Here is a 17,957-nt window from a genome sequence, read left to right as displayed (position 1 = left end):
TGTAGAAATAATTGGGAAGATTAATTTGAACCTACCATGTTCATCATGATTACAAATGCCTTCAGTGCAGGCAACATCTGAACCCTCTCGGGAACCTGTTTCACTCCCCTCCATGCTAGATGAATATCCACAATCACTACCATTACAGTGTGGAGATATGCCTGAGAAAAAAATAAGATGAGAGTTAACCAACTGGGTGGTATATTAAAAATGAGTGAATAAATGAAAATGTGATTAGGGATTTACAGCTTTGTGTTTCTGTCAAACAATAACAAAGAACAAAGAGAAAAGAAATATTAAGCATCTGACTAAAGTATATGCTTTCAGCAAGAATATAAAGCAATTTTTTTCTTGTTGTTTTAAATTTTGACAGGTCTTATTAAGTTGCTTAGGGCCTCTCCAAGCTGCTGAGGCTAGCCTCGAACTTGCAATCCTCCTACCTCAGCCTCCTGAGCACCTGGGATTATAGGCATGTACCACTATACATGGCTATAAAGCAATTTTTAAATTCTGGATTCCAAAATCTCTAAAAAGTTCTTATATTTAGGGTCAAGGTTGTAGCTCAGTGGTAGGAAGCTAGCCTAGCGCATGTAAGGCACTGGGTTCCATCCACAGCACCACATAAAAATAAATAAAGGTACTGTGTCCATCTATAATTTAAAAATATTTCTTTAAAAAAATTCTTACATTTAAAAATATTTTTTGGTGGTATTAGGGGTTGAACCCAGGAGTGCTCTACACTGAGCTACATCCCTAGTCCTTTTTATTTTTATTTTGAAATAAGTCTTGCTAAGTTGCCCAGGCTGTTCTTGAACTTGTGATCCTCCTGCCTCAGCCTCCCAAGTAGCTGGGAGTACAAGCATGTGCACCACCACATCCAGCAAACTCTTATATTTAAAAGAAAGAACAAACTCCATAGATTTTTTCTTGGGGGTGGGGGTGGGGGTGGGGAGAAGGGGGCACTACCAGGATTGAATCAAGGGGCACTCAGCCATTAAGCCACACCCCTAGCCCCCTTTTTTTTGTATTTTATTTTGAGACAGGATCTCACTGAGTTGTTTAGGGCCTCAGTAAATTGTCTAGGCTGGCCTTGAATTTTCGATCCTCCTGCTTCAGCCTCGTGAGTCACTAGGATTACAGACATGTGCCACTGTGCCTAGCAAGAGTTAAATTTCAAAAATAAATTATTTACTTACCTTTTTTTATTTTAGGGGACCCCAAAAGATTGCCACTGCTAGGACAGGTACATGATGTATTTTCGTTGGTAACAATTACTTCTACACAACTATTACCATCTTCAGTGCTGCCACAGGCTTTGCAGCTATTTTCTATGAAGTCTGCTTCCTTTAAGTATGAACATTAAGAGATGGTAAAAAGATTAATCTCCATAATGGCTACATTTCAATTTCTTTTACTAATTAGGAGTTACAAAGTTACCAATTGAAAATATTCTTCTCATGAAAAATAAGCCACTTCAAGACAGTAAACTATCAGAGAATAAGTTAAGAGTTAATAGTACCAAGCAAATTTAGGATAGCAGCTATCTCAAAATGTGGTCTACTGACCTGAGGGGGGTTCCCTAGGTCAAAACTATTTTTATTATTAATACTTAGATACTATTTGCATTTTCACTGTATTAACACTTATACTGACATATTAACACTTATACTTTTGGTGTCAGTACACCAAAGCAGTGGTATACTAAAAAGTACACTAAAAGTCATCATATTCTTTACTTGTCATGCACTTGCAGCAAAAATAAATAAAAGATATTTCATTTATGGTTGTTTTTTTTTTCCCCCCCATCACTGGGGATTAAGCCCGGGACCTACCACATGCTAGGCAAGGACCCAACCACTAAGCTAAATCCCAAAGTCATTTTTAAAATTCTGAGACAGGATCTCACTAAGTTGCTAAGACAGGCCTTGAATTTTTAATCCTCATGCATCAACCTTCTGAGTAGCTGGGGTTACAGACATGTGCCACTACACCACCTTATGCATGTCTTTGATGAAGCAGTAAAAATATTCATTTTATTAGATATCAACTATGAACAGAGGTCTTTTATACACTCTACATGACAGATGGAAAGTATGCTTAAAGCACTTATGTTGCATACCAAAGTACAATGGCTATCAAGGAAAGATATTTGTGCAACTGAGCTGCAAGCTAAACTAGTCGTTTCTTTCCTGGAACCTCAGTTTCACATGAAAGAATGACTGAGAAAACTATGGTTATTTAGACTTGGATATTTAGCAGGTATTTCCTTGAAAATGAATGAAGTCTGTTACTTCAAGGAAAACAATGGAGGGTCTATTATTGTCAATGATAAATTTTAGCCCTTGAAATAATTATCAGAAATTTTAAAATCTGCATATAATGTTGTAACCTTGAAGCTTCCTAATACAAAGATTTCTCTTTTTGTGTGTGTGTGGGGGGGTGTGGGGAGGAGTACTGGAAATTGAACTTAGGAGCACCACTGAGACTCAGCCCTACTTTGTATTTTATTTAGAATCCGAGTTGCTTAGCGCCTTGCTTTTGCTGAGGCTGGTTTTGAACTCGAAATCCTCCTGTCTCAGCCTCCTGAGCCACTGGGATTACAGGTCTATTTTTATCTTTTGAGATGGGGTCTTAGCATGTTTCCTAGGATGGTCTCAAATTTGTGGGCTCCCATGTTCTCAATTCAGTCTCCAAGCAGCTAAGGCTACATATGTGCACCCCACACAGCTCTACTACTTAAACACTTATCTAATGAGGTAAGTAGTGATTTTTAATATATGTAATTATCCAACATTATATAATGAAACGTCAGTATCTGGATGATCTGTATAACTCAGTGAACCAGTATCTTTCAAATGAATTCCAGTGCACATTACATGCATGAGTAAAAGACCTATTCAAAGTGTAACACAGTCCAAAAGATTTTAATTTAACAGATTATGAAGGCTGGGGATGTAACTCAGTAGTAAAGGACTTGCTGAGCATGCACAAGGTTCAATTCCTAGAACCACACAAAAAAAATAAAAGAATATGTTTTAAAGGGCATTTATAAAATGTCCAATCCACATTACAACTAATCTTTCAGAAACAAATACTTCTTGAGTTGAAGTATCAAAGAATATATTCAACTATATGAAAAAGCTATAGTAAAATAATCCTCCTATTTCCTATCATATGCATATATCTGTGTGAGACCAGACTTGATTCACATGCTTCCAACCAGGCTAACAACACAAACCAAGTGAATGCAGAGGCAGATAAAACAATTTAACTGATCCTTCTAAAGATATTTGCATTAAAGATATTTGCAAAAATATAAGAATATTTTTTTCCCCCCAAATAGCTATTAAAAAAAAAAAGTCAATTGTTAACATATAATGGGCTTATGGTTTTTTGTTGTACTAGGGATTGAACCCAGGGGCACTCTACCACCGGGCTATATTCCCAGCACCTTTTTCAAATTTTTAATTTAATTACAGACAATGACTTAATAAGTTGCCCAGGCTGGCCTCAAACTTGTGACCCTCCTGCCTCAGTCTCCCTAGTCACTGGGATTAGAGGCAAGTGCTACTACCCTAGCTAGCAAGGATTATGGTTTTTAAGTTAAAATTTCTGTTTTACTTTCTAATACAGTAAGTATTATTAAGTATTTTTTAAAAAGCTCTTTGAGTACCTTAATTTTTAAGACTATAAAGGGATCCTGTGACCAAAAAGTTGAGAACTGCTCTAGATCATACACAGAGCTAACATTCCACATTTTGACTTTGATCTAACAGCACAGTAAAGTCAGGTAAAGAGATAACTATTCAACATTGTATAAAACAAATGCAACACATTAAAAATTTGGTTTACACAGAAAAAGCCAACACACCATCTGCAGGAGCTCACATCTGGAAAAGCACAGTAAAAAATGTCCAAATCTAGCCAGGGGTGGTGGCGTACATCTGTAATCCCTGTGAGTTGGGAGGCTGAGGCAGGAGGATCACAAGTTCGAAGCCAGCCTCAGCAATTTATCAACACCCTGTCTCAAAATAAAAAATACAAAGGACTGGGGACATAGTTAGTGGTAAAGTGCTCCTGGATTCAATGCCCAGTATTAAAAAATTTAAAAATGCCCAAATCTAGCAAAAAACAATACTTCTATCCAAAGCAATATCTATACACATATGAGTTGGTACTAAAGAATACTACCTTCTCTGGGCTTACTTCCTTTTCATCTGCTGTTTGTAAAGGAGTAGGAATATCACATACACACTTATTTTTTCGTCTATTCTTCCGTTTTTGGCGTTTCTTTTCTTGCTTGAGTTCTCTTACTCGTTCCTCTTCTGAAAATTCCTCACAGAGTTGTTCCAAGCGGCTAATACCCTGTACTTTTTCCACAGTCATCTATTATAAAAATAATTTTGAGAGTAAATATTGATCAACTTCATTTTTCCATGGGAATTCCCATTTGTTAAATTTCAATATCACACACATACAAATAATATTTCATGCTGCAATTTTACCAGTTTCCATAAAGAATTTTAAACTTTAGTACCATTGTTTTTCCCTTTTGCAATGGTAGGGATCAAACCCAGGGCCTTGGCCTTGTTTTAATATTTTAAATAATGACAGTCTTAAAAAACCATTCAGAAAGTCAATGTACGACTAATCCCTCTTGGGAAGTTATACTTAACATAAACTCCTATTCCAAACCAGCAATCTCTTACTTTTAAATTTCAGAATTTCAATGATGTAGAATGAATAATAGTTCATTTCTTTACACAAAGAAAAGAGTATTTAACCTAATTAGATGATCTAATCTCTTAAGACAGAAAACATACAGAGAGAAAAAGAACTAAAAATCTGTTCCACGAAAATTAGTATGAATCTCAAACTCTCCAGAATAGGGTGCTTCAAAGTTCATGGGCTTGTGGAAATGTTTCCATCCATTCTCAAAAGGAACTAGTGAGCCAGTTAAAACGCTACAACTATGCTTTGGCATATACAAAATATTTGCTAGCCAAATACATATGTTGTATGAAAAAAAAACATTACCAAACACAAGTACTAAATTTAAGAGTAGCATTATAAAAAGCCTTCAGTATGCTTCCAAAAATATTTATTTTGTGTGTGGTACTGGAGATCAAACCCAGGGCCTTGTGCATGCCAGGCAAACAGTCACCAGTGAACTATATGAACTATACCTTCAGTCCCTAAAAGTTGCATCATGGCATGCATATCCCATTTATTTCAAACAACTGGACATCAGACAAACTGGAACTCATTAAAGGTTTCTAATTTTGTTGCTTACTATTTGTTGTTCTTAACTTTTCATTAGTTATTTTTCATAGTAGCATCTTTTTAATCAGCCACTTCAGTTTCTAACTCTAAGAAAGTCCAAAAACCAAGGCTGGTGAAATAACTGGATTAAAAAAATAAAGAAAAATCTACAAACTTCTAAATTGCAGTTCCCTAGGGCCCCTCTCTATTCAAAGCCAAGAAACTTCAGAAGTGGATCAAAGCTCTGAGGCACAAGTGGCTTAAGATTAAGATTAATTAAGATTCAATTAATTAATTAAGATTCAATCCAGTAACTTAACTTCACTTGGACATGGAAGCAGCCTACTATTCCTTTATTTTATTTTTTGGTACAAGGGATTGAACCCAGGATCTCTTAACCACTGAGTCACATCCCAGGCCTTTTTAATATTTTATTTAGCAACAGGGTCTCACTAAGTTGCTTAGGGCTGCATTAAATTGCTGAAGCTGGGCTTTTTTGTTTTTTGTTTTTTTTTTAAATATTTATTTTTTAGTTGTAGTTGGACACTATATACTTATTTATTTTTATGTGGTACTAAGGATCGAACCCAGGGCCTCCCACATGCGAGGCGAGCACTCTACCGCTGAGCCACAACCTCAGCCCCTGAGACTGATTTTAAACTTGCAGTTTTCCTGTCTCAGCCTCATGAGTTGCTGGGATTATAGGAAGGCACACCTGGCAGTCTACTGTTCTTACCTCAAAGCTTTTGCGTAAAGCATCAACACCAAGATAGAAAAGCATCTGCCATGTCTGTTCTTCTGCCCGTAATTTTTGCCAGATTCGATGCAATCTTTCATAAAGATGAATTCCCAAGCATGTTAGAACTTCTTCTTGAGCTATATCTATTGTCTTAGCATGCCTTTCTCTTCGCCTATAAAGGAGAATAAATCACAGATTAATTTCTAACACTCTTAACTAAAATAATAAGAGATGAATAACACATCTTCAAGTTTAGATTTAAACGAAATCTACCAAATAACAAGACAGATACATGTTTAAATTCAATATAAACATAAATACACAAGCACGCAAGTATGTAACCAACAAGAAATATATATACAAGTAGAACATAATCCTAATATTGCTAAAAATAGTAATTCAGGAACTGGCTTTAAAGAGATGAGTTTTAGGGCACAGAGAAGTCATGTAAGTGTCTACTTCACAGTAGACACTGACAGTTCCTTTCACTTTCCAATTGTAGCAAAAATGCCTATTTGTTGTTTGGTTAGTTGGTTAGTTGGTTTTGAAGGAGAATAGAGAAAGGCAATGCCAAGGTGATTTAATCAAGGGCAAAAAAAACCCTCTAGGCTAGTCTCAATAGAGTGTTCATAGTACTACAGTGATAAAAGAGGTCTCTGAATTCTAAAATGCCTGGTTGAAAGTAGGCACTAAAATGAGGTTTCCTAGACTACAGATATAAACCACACAAAGGATTTGATTTATGCTATGAACAAGTTCTTCTGATTTTATTTTCACAACAAAGATATGACATGTTAGAACCTAACATATAAGAACCTTATATAATTTAACAATAATATAAACTACACAGTTCATGAATTACATTCAATAAAGCATTTCTTAACCCCCTGCTGAAAAGATCTTACTTCTATGCAAACACCACCATTGTGAATAAAATCTAAACATGATAATGCATGAAGAAAAAAATCCTTCTAATCATTTTCAAGTGAAAATGATAACTTATAATAATGATAGCCAAAAGAAGCGGGCGGGGGGGGGGGGCTGCCTCCCTTCCCTTCAAGCAAGGAGCAGAGGACTAAACCACACACCACAGTTTTTCCATATTTTCACTCAATCAATTAAGAAAGCACAATCAATATAGGCATACTTCATACATATATGTACTGAGGCAGAAGATGAGGGAAATAAACTTAGTAATAAAATGAAGCAAAGCGCTAGATAGCCCATTCTAGCAAACTACATACTCATACCCTCCTGCGAACTCTGGCTCGGCACGACCCAAAAGATGAGCAATGAAGTCTGTTTCACAGCAAACATGTATGTGTCGCTCATGTGGACAGCACCGCAAGCCTTCATAAAGTGCAGCACAGTAGCCCTTTTCTTTGCTGCAATCAAGCTCACCAATAAGGATATTGTAGGCGCGAAGGACTTTATTTTTGCAATCAGTGCAAAACCTGTTGAAAATAAAAACCTCGAAATTAAGAATTGGCTATGTAATTATTTCATGCAGCATATAACAGTATACTAGATGATGGCACTCCCCTCCCAGATAGAGCATTTTTTTAAAAAAGCCTCCATACACACATTAAAAACATACACACGGCTGAGCACACTGGCACATGCCTGTAGTCCCAACTACTCAGGAGGCTAAGCAGGAAGATCGTTTGAGTCCAGGAATTCTAGGCCAGCCTGGGCAACATAGCAAGATCCCATCCCAAAAACCAAACAAACAAAACAAAACAAAAACATATACATGTAAGATAAACACAAATTTGGGATTACATGAATATAGCTAGATTGTCATTTGGAAGTGATTTTTTTTTTAAAGTAGAGAAGCACATCGCCTAAAAGAATGAGGCAGATATTTACTTATTATTTCATAAAATACATGCCCAAATGTATTAGTTACCAAGGGCTAGCATATCTCTCTTTCAAGGGCTATTTGTACAGATCAGAAATAAAACAACAGAGGCAACAAACCAATGACTCTTAGCCAAGTTCTCTCTTCTTCCCATCTCTTAAAATAATTAGTTATCTTCTGCCAATAAACTTTAATATAAATTTTTATTACAACATTTTAGCACATCACTAGTTAAGCATTTGGAGGTGAGGCTAGGGATGGAGAGAAGAATGACAAAGTGTTACAGGCATTTCAAATTTTACTTATAATTTCCAAAATATCAAATTATTTCTTCCAAAAATGTATATATCTCCATACACAGACATAATATAGAGAACATATACACAGAAACGTGTTTAAACTTAAGTGTATATAATGTGTCAAAAGTACAGAAGAATTATGTCAATTTAGAGGAGAAAGAATGTTTTCACATTTATCAATCAGAAATAAAACAATAGAGCCTGATTTCTTCATCTTTGAATTCCTGAAACAAGTAAGAACTTGGTTTAATAAAAAAAAAAAAAAGAAATCAGGCTCACAATATTACTAACTGGCTCTCTAAGAACAGCTGTGATAGAACTACAAAATTTTGATCTCTTTGATTTAAATTCATCTTCCAAGTGAACTCAACAACTCTCATGACTTTAGCCAACATGTCTATAATGACTCATGACACTATAGCTATGTTCAAGTCTCTGTTCTTGCCTGAAGGCCAAACCCATATTGAAAATAGTGAGACAGCAGAGACAGGAAATACTGTTCTGTGTTCTCTCTTGATCCCTCTTAAAAGTCAACCAGTCTAGAAAAACCTCAGTTAATTCTAAATTCTCCCCCAAGTCCACCAATTAAGGGTGGAGTCAATTAACATTCATTCTGTCTTTTCTACATCTCTTCTAAGTTCCTTCTTTTCAATTCCCTCAGCCCTGGTTTTAAAAGTTGAACAAGAAGAAAGAAAACAATAAAATAAAAATAAAAAGCTTAACTGGCCTCCTTGATTCCACTCTTCCTGGTGCTAATGCATTTCTCACACCAAAATAATATTTCTAAATATTATTTTGTTGTTTATTAAAGTGTTGTTTCTCCGTTTGAAAATAATGCTCTGAATTCCTATTATTTCTGTTTTGTTCTTTTCTTTTGGGGGAAGGGTGTAGGTAATGGGGGTTGAACCCAGAGGTATTTACCACTGAGCTACATCCCCAGTCCTTATCAATTTTTATTTTGAGACAGGGTCTTTACTAAGTTGCTGAGGCTGGGAACTTGTGATCCTCTTGCCTCACCCTACTGAATTGATGGGATTAGAGGCATGTGCCACCTGCCCAGGTTTTTTTAAGAAGGAAACAGGGTTTTGTTACATTGCCCAGGCTGTCCCCAAACACCTGAACTCAAAGTGATCCTTCTGCCTCAGCCTCCTGAGTAGCGAGGAATAGCTAAGAGTACAGGTACACACTACCTTGCCAGTCTGCTATTATTTCTGATTTATGCTTCTTACTACAGTATTTATTCTTATAATTGCCACACATTACTTTGGTGCATATGTCTTTCTGACCTGATAGTGGATAACTGTGCTTCTTTAAATGTATACAGGTTAAATTAGAGGCCCCCCCTGGATAAACAGAGGCAATAATGCTGACAAGCAACATTAAATCATTTTATTTACCTAACACTTTAAAAATGAATATAGGTACAGTGGCACACACCTGTAATACCAGTGACTTAGGAGATAGAGGCAGGAGGATTGCAAGTTCAAGGCCAGTCTTAGCATATTACATAGGGCAATGATTTCTTGTGTATGACACCAAAAGCAGAGGTAACTGACACAAGACAATAGGGATTTCCTCAAACTTTAAAACTTTTGCACAGCTGGTAGTGGTGGCAGGCATATGGTCAGTAATCCAAGCTACTCCTAAACGCTAAGGAAAGAGTATTGCAAGTTTCAGGTCAGCCTGGGCAACTTAAAGAAACCCTGTCTCAAAAATAAAAAGGGCTGGGAATATAGCTCAGTGGTAGCGTTTTTGCACAGCATGCACAAGGCCCTGGATTCAATCCCCAGTGCCACAAATATTAACTAAATAAAGGTTAGGAATATAGCTTATTGGCAGAGTACTTGCCTAACATGCAGGAATTCCTGGGTTCAATCCTCAAAACCACATCAACAACAAAAAAAGACTTTGTATAAGAAAGGAACCAATCAGCAGTGTGAAAAGACAACCAAGGAATGGGAGAAATATTTGCAAACCATATATTGGATAAGGGGTTAATATACAACTCTCACAATTCAGTAAAAACAACAAAAATCAAATAACCTGATAAATCATAATGGCAGAGCACTGCTCTAGCAACCCTATAGTACTAGAAATCCTAGTTTTGGGGTTTAATCCTCGGCAATGAGGGGGAAAAAAAAAAAAAGATAAATGAACTGAACAGACATTTCTCCAAAGATGATCTACAAATGGTCAACCACAATTAGAAAAGACCTCATATCTATTAGAATGGGTTCTATTAAAAAACAAAAAATAACAAGTGTTGGCAAGGATGTTGAGAAATTAGAATCTCTACACAATATTGGTGGGAATACAAAATGGTAGAGCACCATGGAAACCACTATGGAGGTTCCTCAAAAATAAAACTACCATATGATCCAGCAATCCCACTCCTGGGCATAAGAAATATTTGCAGCAGTATTCACAATAGAAATTTGGACGCCACCTAAATATCCATCAATGGATGGATAAAGAAAATATGTTATAGAAATTTATTGGAACATTAGCTAGCTTTAAAGAGGATTAGGGTTAGGGTTAGGCTCATGTCTGTGGTCCCAAATCTTAGGACTGGAGGATCACTTAAGCCCAGAGTCTGACACCAGCTATATCGAAACTCTCATCTACTTAAAAAACAAACAAACAAAGAAAAGCCAGGTGTGGTGGCACACACTGGGTGTAATCCCAGTAACTCAGGAGGCTGAGGCAAGAGAATCACAAACTAGAGGTCAGCCCCAACAATTTAGCAAACAACTTTGTGAAATCCTGTCTCAAAATATAAAATAGAAAGAATTGAAGGTATGACTCAGTGATTAAGCACCCCTAAGTACCAAAATGTAAAATTAAAAAAAATTTTAAAAGAGAAATTCTGTCCTATGCTACAAAATGTATGAATCTTGAGGGCATTAAGTCTAGCAAAATAGGCAAATCACAAAAATTCAAAATACTCATTTCACTTATGTGAAGTTATCTCAGATCATCACAAAAACAGAAAGTAGAATGGAAGTTGCCAAGGGATGGGGGAAGGAGAATCAGGGAGTGTGTTCAATGGGTATAATTTTAGTTATGTAAGATGAAAAAATTCTGAAGATCTTTTATATAACTATGGTTAACAATGCTGTAACATATGTTTAAAATTTGTTAGGAGAAGCCAGGCATGGTAGTACATACCTATAACCCCACCCAGTGCCATGGGACACTGAGGCAGGAGGACTGCAAGTTTAAAAACCAGCCTCAACAACTTGGCAAGATCCTATCTCAAAGTTTTTAAAAAAAGGGCTGGAGACATGGCTCAGTGGTTAAGCATCCCTGGGTTCAATCCCAGGTACCAACAACAAAACACAACAACAACAACAAAAAATTGTTAGGAGGGTAAATTTATGCTTTTTGTTCTTTTATAAAGAAAGAAAAGGAAATTTTTTCCTTTCAGTGAGGAAAAATGAACACAGAAAAAATAATACTTCTACATTTTTCAGGTTAGAAATGCTAACTTTAGTCAAGTAAACAAATAGAATAAAACTTGAAATATTTCTCCCCTATCTTATTACCTTAAAACCTCAGAGTAGTTTAATATGTTTGATTATACAACTATAATTAAGTATGCAGCAAGTGCTTGTCCAACATGCAAAGGCCCTGGGTTTATATGGGACTTGGGGCATAGTTCAGTGGTAGAGTGAGTGCTTAGCATGCATGAGGCCCTGGGTTTAATCCCTTACACACACACATCCTCCCCCCCACCCCCACAAAAAAAAAAGAAAGAAAGAAAGAAAAAAATTATGGAAGCAGAAATGAAAGTGATTTTTCCCATATGCAAAAGAAATATTGCCCATGAATTTTAAAATTTTTAAAGCAGAGGGTTCAGTATCCTAACACCTCATTTCTAATGATGTACTATCATAATACTTAACTAGCTAAATGGTGTTGTTAAATCTTTATTATAAAGCTCTAAAAAAAAGTACATACTGCCAACAAAGTATATTAGACATTCTGAAATGTCTAAATGATGATGGTGATGATTATATCTGATTATACCTCAAAAACTCAAACTGTACCTGAAACAAGAACTAGAAATAGGAATGATAAAGATCTGCAAATCCAGCATGCAAGTGTTCACTGATAATTCTTCCTACATTGTCAGATACCATTCCAAGTAAACCTTACTATGTATCATCTATCCTGACAAATTCAACTTAATCCTACAATAAATCCTATAAGATTAATACCATCATTTTTATCTTAAGGAAGAGAAAAAACAGGCAAAGGAAAATAACTTGTAGGAAGTTAAAATGGATAGAACTCAGAATCAAATCAATCTCCCTTACTCTCTTACCATACTTTCTCTCCACCCTGAAGATATTTATAAAATAGACTCTACTTTCTTATGAATATAAAACACTGCCCCAAAATACAGGAAACTCTAAAACATTAGTTCTGAATAGTAACTTATCACAACCCACCAAAAAGCTATCTTTTGGGTAAACCAAATCATATATAAAGAGGAAGGATGTATGTTTTATGTCTCTATATAGTTTCCCCCAGCTCCAAATAATTGACATATGCTTTACTCTTTGGAATATAACCAAACAAAAAAGCAAATAAACAAGGAAGTTTGTAACTGAAAAAAGAAATGAACTTTAGTATGTAGGTTAAGTCATTAGCTCATTGCCATATCAAACACCAATCTTGATAACACCAGTTGTTAAAAGCATTTACCTATGTTTTTTAGAAGTAGCCCCAAAGTAATTGTGTGTATCTGTCCCAAAGTCAAAGAACACATAACCACAAACCCAACATGTGACAAATTCATAACAGTAGAACTCCCCCCAAGAATGCCACCTCTAGATGGCTCCCTTACCAGTTTCCTTTCCTACTGCACTCTCCCTCCCTACGAATTTCCAAATGTTAATGACACTTAGAAAATTCCTTTGTAAAAGTAGTATTCTAAAAAGAAAAATCTGAAGTTACTTTTATAGTACATGAAGCACATGAATTCCAACTCTACTTAAAGGTCTTGGCAAACAATTATAGAGGAAATACTTCAAAATATTACAAAGTAAAAAGTACTAACTTTAATTTTGAAAATGCCATCATAAAATGATTTTATCATAAAAACAGTGATTAAGTATACTTTGATTCAGTCAATCTGTGTTTCTTGAAAGGCTGGTCCAGAACAAATAGATAAAAAGTATAAAAAAGGAGACACTGGGTCAAACAAGGCTAACACTAAAATCATCTCATAAAAGAACTGCCTACCCTAACAATAAGCTCCGCCTACTGCCAGGTATTAAAGGGAAGGCTGGAGTGCTATCATACAAAGGAGGGCAGTGACAGGCCACTCTTGATGACTGACAGCTAAGGCACCTTCCACACTATATCACAAGGACCTTTAGACTTACCTGTGTTTTCGCAGATATGTTTCTAGTGTTTCTAAAAGACAACTAGAGTCAATTAAAACTACTTCATCCCTGCATTCTTGGGACATTAGTTCCCATACATCCATCCAACAACCTCTGCAGAAAGAACAAACATATTAGTGAAAAGGAGGAATACATAAGGGTAAAACGTTAAAAAAGGCAGAATAAAGGATTGCTTGATTTTACCTGGCTGTTCCCTGGAAAGGTCCATAATGGAAAATGATCCTACACTTGCTGTCCTTCCTGTGGTCTTCACTACTTCTCTTATCTGTACTTAACTTCTCTGAACTGACACTGCTACTGCTCCCTTCACTGTAGTACAGTATAGTACAAAGCTTAGTGACACTGAGATAATCTGAAGGAATAATTTCTACAGTCTTAAAAGCATGAACTCATTAATATATTTAAGTATTAGTAGGGTACATTTACAAATTTGTATAATGATTACATACTTAATCATATTAAAATGTTATTTAAATATGTGCTCACATCTTTATATAAAAACTTGAGCTTGACTATAGTACCTAATATAAGTTAACAACAATATTTACAGTCATCAAGATAGCAATTGGTTTATAAACTTAAGCATTTTATGAGCAAATATACTTGGTATGTTCTAAAGATGAAAGGGCTGAAAAAATTATATTTTTACCTATAAACATAGATCAACCTTCCACAAATTGAAAATTCTAATAAGTTTTAATCTACTTAATGTGATTGAATTTTTTAAAAAAAGCTAGTCCATGGCAACAAAACTTGTTATCTACTTTCATATTTACAATTAGAGGGAAAGTCATAGATTAATTTTATTATAGTAAATAAGCTTTACACTTACTAAAATAAAGATGGTATACTAAGATGAATACTTTACATAGTCTAAATTAATACTATATGATAATTATTTTAAAATCAACTTAAAGCTTCCCCTCCCCCACTGGTTTCAATGTAGTATTTGGTCATGAACTTTGCTTTGTCACATGTGTGCATTCCAAGAGAAATGGGCGTCTTATATTCCACTCAAGGAGAGTTGATTTTTCTTGAACAACTAGCAACTCTTCTGCAGGACTTGTTACAGTCCTATTTCTCAACCCCCAGCCTAAACCAGAAGCACATTCAGCACATCTGACCAGACCACCTTGGAATGCTCTAGAAATTCATTGCCTAGATACTTATGATAGAAAAACCTCTGAATATGTATTTACTTAAACTACTTTATAAAGCTAAATAGGTATTTCTCAACCCCCAGCCCAACTAAGTTCACACAAATAATTCAGCTCCCTACTCCCTCACAAGGGCTCAGGCCAAGGTTCAACAAAAACCTCAACTCCTGCTCTACTTTCTATGTTAAATCCTTCTACTCACAGCCCTCATATTTTCTCTTTTTCTAATTATGTTTTCGTGACCCACAGCTCAAACCAGGAAATTAGCCATAATCTCTCTATTGTGTCCTATGAATTCATTTCTTCAAGATCAAACTTTCAAGCCAGGCATAGTGGCACATGCCAGGAATCCCAGCAACTCAAAAGACTAAGGGCAGGAGAATCCTGAATTCAAAGCCAGCCTCATCAAGTTAGTGAGGCCCTAAGCAACTTAGTGAGACCCTATCTCAAAATAAAAAGGGTAAGGATATGGCTCATTGGTTAAGCTACCCTGGATTCAATCCCCTGTAAAATAAATAAATAAATAAAATAAGACTTTTAGAAAAAATAGTCTTCTTTCTACTTTGTTCTATTCTTATCTTTTCCATTCACAGCTTAATCCATCACAAGCTCACAGTATATTCACTTTTCCACCTACACCAATATAGACTCTGCTTTCACTCAACCACTGCTCTTCTCATCAGTTCCCAAATCCAGTGTCTACTTTTGGGCCCTCAATGAATCATTTCAGCACAGCTGACCAGACCACCTTGGAATGCTCTACCATTTAGCTACATCCTCAATACCTTCACTTTTAAATTAATTTATTTATTTAATTTTGAGACAGGGCCTTGCTAAATTTCTGAGACTGGCCTTGAACTTGACATCCTCCTGCCTCAGTCTCCCCTCGTGCCTCAGTCTCCTCTTGTGCCTCAGCCTCCCAAGTGGCCAGGATGTACATAGATATGTACCAACCCACCTGGCTCTGGCCACTCTTTCTCTAGTTTCTTTACTAGCTTCTTCTTTTCTACCATTAAACCAAATTCCCTGATATTCTTTTCTCTTAATCTACTCTTTCTCCAGGTGATTTTACATATCATTCTCTAAGATAATCCTCAGCTACAGACATACAAAACTCTGAACTAAACTTTTCTTTAAGATCTCAAACTTACTCCCAGATAGACAATAACCTGGATACTTGCATGGATATGAGAACACTCTCAGAAAAGATGACATAGATTGTTGCCATTTATTAGGCTAAAACCTAATGAGTCATATTATACTTTCCCTGGAGAAAGCATTAAAAAAATCAGGGAGGTATAACAATGAAAATATATAAAATGATGGTGACCAACCAAAGTAGAGAGGGTGACTTGACTAAAGAGACTCAATGGCCTGCTATCCACATAGCATGTTAGAATAAATAAAAAACTACCTGAGTGGAAAGATCCTGCTTAAGATCAATTAATTCTATTCAACTGATTCCATACTTAACAAACAACTTTCAAAAACATCTGACTTCCCATATATTGAGGATATAGCTGGAGGGGGATATGAATTCTGTGGAGGATTTTTGTTTATAAGCTAAAATGTAGGAAAACAGCTATATGTCAATTAAATAAAAGATTAACTGACAAAGCAAAGTCACTGGAGAACAAAAGAGTAGATGAAATCCAAAGCAAAACTGGAAAGACTGGTCTTTAAAGGAAGGCAGCAATGAGTACAGATGTATAAGATGTGGGGTACCTGTTGTACCTGTTGCTTTTTAGTTCCTCAATGAAGAATATGCATAAAGGGGCTAAAGTGTAGCTCAACAGTACAGGACTTGCCTAGCATGTGTAAAACCTAAGGTTCAAAAACCAATATAATATGTATATAAAAAAAAAAAAAGGAAGAAGGCAGGCTTTTTACTATCCTATACTACTCTGTTCCTTCAGTCAAAAAATCACTCTCTACATGAGAAAACGTTGACAACATTCTGCATTTAGAAAATCAGAAATTCTCTAAAGATATTGATAAATATGTAAAAGAACAAGTATCCTTAGGAACTACTTTAGGCTATATAAAGCTTTGCTGCTTTTAGCATATTCCCATGTTTAGATAGCATGCAATGTGTAGTCCTTATATGGATACTGATTCAAACAAACCAAAGCAAAAAGACACTTAACAATACTAAGGGAACTCTTGAGTACTGACTGCATAATGTTAATTCTATGGGTATTATAATGGCATTGTGATTATAAAAGAAAATGTCTATGTATTTGGAAATGCACATAGAAGTACGTAAGAGCCGAGTACCATGATGCCTTGAACTTCCTTTAAAATACATCAGCAAAGGAAAAAGTATATAAATGAAACAAATGTAGAGTTTGGTAACTATTAAATCTGGGTGAAGGTACAAGGGTTGGGGAGTCTTTGTACAGTCTCTACTTATACTGGGGAAACTGAGGTGGGAGGACCACTTGAACATATGAGTTTAAGAACAACCTACACTACACAGAGAGCCCATGTTTCAAAAAAGAAAAAATATATGTGGTACTACTTGTATAGTCTTCTCTTTTGAATTTATGATGAATTTCATGATAAAATTTTAAAAACTTTTCTATATATAGAAAAAAAAAAACCTAATACAGATCAGGAAGAGGAAGGAAGGGAGAAAAGTTACTGAGGAGTAAAATTAATCAAATTATGTCATATGCATGTACAAATGTGGCATAACAAATCCCACTATTATAATGCACCAATTAAAAAAAAAACCCCTAATATATTATTAACATTACCATCACCTGACCATCCAGGTCATTATATTAGGGAGGAAAATGTCTATACAGTAGTACCAATGATAGTGAGATATTAAAAACTTATCTTCAAAACTAACTCAGAATTAGAGTTTTATATCATCCCATTCTCTCCAAAACAAAGTTACTTCTTAGAAACTCCCTTCAAATTCTGTGTCTTCTCCTTAACAATCCCACCCCAAAGAATTTAGTGAGAGACAACTGTGCTAATGTGCCTGGAGATAGGGGTGAAAGCACCATTGGATGAGGTAGCATCCAACACCATGAAAAAAAGTGCACATCAGTTACATAGATATATACTGCCATAACTGTCATATGTGCCATAACAAGGCACATTTTTAAATTCTTGATGCATTTATTAGGGAGATATAAAAACAAGATAGGAAAAATAATTTATACATTATGACTGTTGATCAAAGAATGATACCACTATGTTGAGAATCTTAAT

At 35.6% G+C, this 17,957-nt stretch overlaps 1 protein-coding gene across 5 annotated transcripts in view; it reads right to left on the bottom strand.

The window, feature by feature from the left end:
• Ggnbp2 (gametogenetin binding protein 2) overlaps window positions 1–17,957 on the bottom strand; it is a 35,056-nt gene that overhangs the window by 3,255 nt on the left and 13,844 nt on the right. The window contains exons 6-12 of one of the 5 annotated variants that reach the window (XM_076870662.1): window positions 13,759–13,884; window positions 13,555–13,668; window positions 7,246–7,455; window positions 5,999–6,173; window positions 4,192–4,386; window positions 1,197–1,344; window positions 36–161 (exon numbers count right to left, since the gene is read on the bottom strand). In XM_076870662.1, the coding sequence (XP_076726777.1) occupies window positions 36–161; window positions 1,197–1,344; window positions 4,192–4,386; window positions 5,999–6,173; window positions 7,246–7,455; window positions 13,555–13,668; window positions 13,759–13,884 (1,094 nt within the window). The remainder of the gene's footprint in view (window positions 1–35; window positions 162–1,196; window positions 1,345–4,191; window positions 4,387–5,998; window positions 6,174–7,245; window positions 7,456–13,554; window positions 13,669–13,758; window positions 13,885–17,957) is intronic. The other 4 variants (XM_076870664.1, XM_076870663.1, XM_076870665.1 and 1 more) reach the window with 4 other exon arrangements.

This window comes from Callospermophilus lateralis, chromosome 11 (genome assembly GCF_048772815.1).
Source record: "Callospermophilus lateralis isolate mCalLat2 chromosome 11, mCalLat2.hap1, whole genome shotgun sequence".
NCBI classification, from domain to species: Eukaryota; Metazoa; Chordata; class Mammalia; order Rodentia; family Sciuridae; genus Callospermophilus; species Callospermophilus lateralis.
This window is presented reverse-complemented; position numbering and strand designations above follow the sequence as displayed.